The sequence below is a fragment of the Mandrillus leucophaeus genome, unplaced genomic scaffold, assembly GCF_000951045.1.
Source record: "Mandrillus leucophaeus isolate KB7577 unplaced genomic scaffold, Mleu.le_1.0 Scaffold357, whole genome shotgun sequence".
NCBI lineage: Eukaryota > Metazoa > Chordata > Mammalia > Primates > Cercopithecidae > Mandrillus > Mandrillus leucophaeus.
In genome coordinates, this window is record NW_012103776.1 from 1,553,492 (window position 1) to 1,557,786 (window position 4,295).

The following is a 4,295-nucleotide window of genomic DNA, read 5'->3' on the forward strand; positions in this document are numbered from 1 at the left end:
AAAAAAAAAAAAAAAAAAAGGATCTAGAGGTCAGACTCTCCCTCCCTGATAGTCTCTTACGAAGTGAGCCACTATGAGTTCTAGAAATAAATTCTGCCAACAACATGTGAGCTTGGGAGCAGCCCCCGAGTCTTGTATGACTGACTGACTCCTTGACTCCTTGACTGCTTAGCAGAAGACCCAGCTAAGCCACGCTTGGACTCCTGAGTCACAGAAACTTTGAGACAATAAATAGCTGTTTAAGTTGCTAAGTCTGTGGTAATTTGTTACAGAAACAGAAAACATCTAATACTTGTCTATCTGAAAAAAATCGGAATTAACAATCAAGGCCTTGTTCCTACCTCATCTCTTTTCTTATGGCTTCTTTGGTCTCTTCAGCCCCTATTCACCTTTACATTTTCAATTTCTGCAACCCTTATAATTTGTATACCACTCTTTAGTCTGAAACCATACAACACTTTGCAATGTCCGCTAACTGCTTTCGATTTCTAGAACCATGTGTGATTCTGTTGACTCTTTCCATTTCTTCAGTGCTTTGTACAATATGCTAAGTGCCCCAAAGCAGCTTAGAGATCAGCCATCAGAAATACCGCTCATTATCTATTTGGTGACCCTATTATTTATTCACTTCTGAAAGTTAGGTATACACAAAAGATTACTGAACAGTCTCCTGATTGGTTTGTGAGGTTATATATGCACTGTGGGACACATATGCACATAAATGCATTTCCATTCTACTGGTCACCCTTGGTTCAAAATGAACACTAAAAGAGAGAGAGAAATTGATCATAGCAGTACTAACACTTCCCTTCTCCCTCATTTTTTTTGTTTCTTTCTAGTTTCTTCTGACTTTTCCTTTCCTGTCTTAGCTATACTTGCCTTTGCTCTCTACTCCTCTGCCACCAATGTATATCTTTCTTTCCATTTCTTTTCTCCCCATAACCCACTTTTCCTTCTACTTAATTTTCCTCTTCTCTTTTTTCTCTCTATTCATCTCCTACAATCTTCCAATCAGTATAAACTACATGCAGTTCTCTTTTATCAGTTTTGTTAAAATTTTAATGTTTAGAGATGGGGGTCTCACTATGTTGCCCAGGCTGCAGTGCAGCGGCTACTTGCAGGTGTGATCATAGCACACTGCAGCCTCAATTCCTGGCCTCAAGTAATCCTCCTGCCTCAGCCCACTGAGTAGCTGGGACTATAGGCATGCGCCACTGCACCAGGCCAGTTCTCTTTCATTTATGCAGTGCCTAGACTTCATCTGTGTTTAGCTAGCCTCTGCTCAACCACATAGAACACAGTTTTTTCCAACTTTCTTTCCCACCGAAGTAACTACTACAAAATTTTGTCAAAACCACCGAAGTAATAAAGAAATGAGGAAGGCTAATTTTTTGGATTGAACAAGTAAGTGGACTGAGATCATTTTAAGGACTCATGGAAGAAGAGAGTTCTTAAGAAAAACATCAGGGTCAAGTGTCAAGTGTTCCAGATTGCGGAAATAACACACCCAACTAGTCACATTTTTGTTTTTTTCTTAAGCCAGTAAGAACCCCAGATATTAGAATCCATCTATTTTACAAGTGAAGAAATTGAGGCCCATGGAGGTTAAGCGATTAGCTCAATGTCATCCAGTTAGTTACTGGCTGAACTGGGGTTAGAAATGAGATTTCTCATGTTTCCAATATATCGTACCCACCTCCCAGTCGGTCATTCTGTGTGCAAGGACCTGGTGACTGAAGCAGAGTGAAAAGAAGCATAATCAAAACAAACTGGGCAAAAGGAAATTTATAGAATAGAACTTACGGGAGCCACTGAACTTGAAAGCTCATGTTTGCATACGTATAATCCCACTTAAGAATATAGTTCTGATTTTGAACAATGACTTCTACATTTTCTGGTGGAGGTAGTTCATTTTCAACTAGAAGCCAAAGAACAGATTAAAAAAAAGCATACGTTTTTACTCAAGTGAGATAACTGGCAAGAAGATAAAGGCTCACATTTTATCATTATAAGGTAATAGTTAAGGACGGTTTGTATTCACACTGTGTAATACTATGCAGCCATTTGAAAGACGACAGGCCAGGCGCAGTGGCTCACACCTGTAATCCCAGCAATTTGGGAGGCTGAGGTGGATGGATTACCTGAGGTCAGGAGTTCAAGACCCACCTGGTCAACATGGTGAAACCCCGTTTCTACTAAAAATACAAAAATTTGCCGGGCATGATGGCACACCCCAGCTACTTGGGAGGCTGAGGCAGGAGAATCGCATGAACCTGGGAGGCAGAGGTTGCAGTGAGCCGAGATTGAGCCACTGCACTCCAGTCTGGGCAACAGAGTGAGACCTTGTCTCAAAAAAAAAAAAAAAAAAAAGAAAAAAAAAGAATGCAACAGATGGCTAAGATCAAATGAAGAATGTAACAGATCTGTATTGACTGATATAGAATGATATCCCCAACAAACTGGGTTAAGTAAGCAAGCTGTAAAGTACAACTAGTAAGATTTTATTTTGTAATTTAAAAAATAAAACCCAAGAAACTGTGGGTCTGTATATATGCTTACATAAGCCCTGAAAAAAAGTTGTGAAAGGATATACACAAACTGCCAAGCAATGCTTACCTCTGGTGAGTGGAACTGGGGATAAGAAGGGAGGGGGAAAAGACTTCACTTTAAACCCTTCTGTAATGTTTGATTAAAAAAATAAAGCAGATGACATTTACAATTAAAATATACAAATCCCAGCTCCTGTCCCTGACCTTAATTATTGGAAAGATGTTACTGACTAAATATATCAGGATGCTTTCCTATTTTAACATCCCATGTACAAAGGTATGCTTGCTGGAAGAATAACTTGTCTACTAGCAACTACTTCCCCCTCTTTTCTTCCCATTTGCAGAACTCATATTCAGCTACCTTCCGCTTTATGTGGATTCTGAACAAATGAAAAGTTTTGTCATTACAAAATATTTGAACTTTTTTTTTTCTAAGAAGGAGTCTTACTCTTTGTCCGACTTGCTCCCCACTGGAGTGCAATGGTGCGATTTTGGCTCACTGTAACTTCCACCTCCCAGGTTCAAGGGATTCTTGTGCCTCAGCCTCCAAGTAGCTACGACGACAGGCGGATGCCATCACGCCCAGCTTTTTATTTTTAGTAGACACGGGGTTTTCCCATGTTGGTCAGGCTGTTCTCGAACTTCTGGCTTCAAGTGATCCGTCTACCTCAGTCTCCCAAAGTGTTGGGATTACAGGCGTGGGCCACTACGCCCAGCCTGAACTTTTAAGTAGAATTAATTTTCATTACTATTTGAGACAAAAATCCCAAATAACATTTATTTTGCTTATGTAAATGTTACAATGTTTTAAACATGTACCAACCTATCATGTAAACTTCAGCAATATGGGAAAGATGCCAAAATTGACAATTTGTATATATACTTATTGAAACGAAAACAAAACACCTTCCTTACCTGTGGTCTTTATACAATGCACTGGACTATAGACACCAATTTTCCGTGACGTAAGTAGTGCTGCTTTAACTTTTAAACAATAAGTCGTCTCTGGTGAGAGTTTAGAAATTTTATGTCTGGAATAAATATTTTGAATCCTTTCCTATAATAAAAATATAAGTTGCTTCTTTAAAAAAGTATAAAGTCAAATTTTAGGATTAATTCACCTAATTTTTCTCTCACAGCGATTAAACAAAGGTAAAAACAATGCTTACTTCTACACTTGAAGAGTTTTTCCAGATAACTAAGCTATATGTAAAGCTTGGACGATCCAAAGCCCACATGACACTATCTTCTGTTCCAGGAGGAGACATGTATGTCACTATTGCCTTATCTTCCGCTTCTAAATGTACTTCTGGAGGACCAATTTGAGCTGCAAAAACAAAAATCAAAACAGTTACTTTGGAACTTTATTAATATAACGCCAAAACCTTCATTCGACAAATAATTCTGAGCACTTAACTATGTGCCTGCCACTTCTAGGAGTTAAGAGCACACAGATAGCATAGAAAGCTGTAAGATCACCAGTGGAGTGATACAGAAAGAGAAGAGGTTCAACGACTGAGCCCGGCAGCAGTCTAACACTGAAAAGTCGGGAAGACGAAGCAATCAATGAGCAGGAGGAGAACCAAGAAAGAGCAGTGCCCTAGAGATCCAGTAAAGGAAAAACTGAGTGATGACCACATCTGTGCTACTGAGGGATGAAGCCAGAAGAGGACTGGGAATTTGCTTGGCATTGTGGAGGCTGCTGTGACCTTGAGAACAGTGTTTTTTTTGTTTTTTTTTTTTTTT

The 4,295-nt window shown here is 39.3% G+C and overlaps 1 protein-coding gene across 1 annotated transcript in view; it reads right to left on the reverse strand.

Annotated features, from left to right (window-relative positions):
- Positions 1-4,295, reverse strand: part of LOC105546382 (interferon alpha/beta receptor 1-like) — a 33,350-nt gene that overhangs the window by 9,472 nt on the left and 19,583 nt on the right. The window contains exons 4-6 of the mRNA XM_011989559.1: positions 3,719-3,876; positions 3,465-3,606; positions 1,804-1,918 (exon numbers count right to left, since the gene is read on the reverse strand). Of these exons, the coding sequence (XP_011844949.1) occupies positions 1,804-1,918; positions 3,465-3,606; positions 3,719-3,876 (415 nt within the window). The remainder of the gene's footprint in view (positions 1-1,803; positions 1,919-3,464; positions 3,607-3,718; positions 3,877-4,295) is intronic.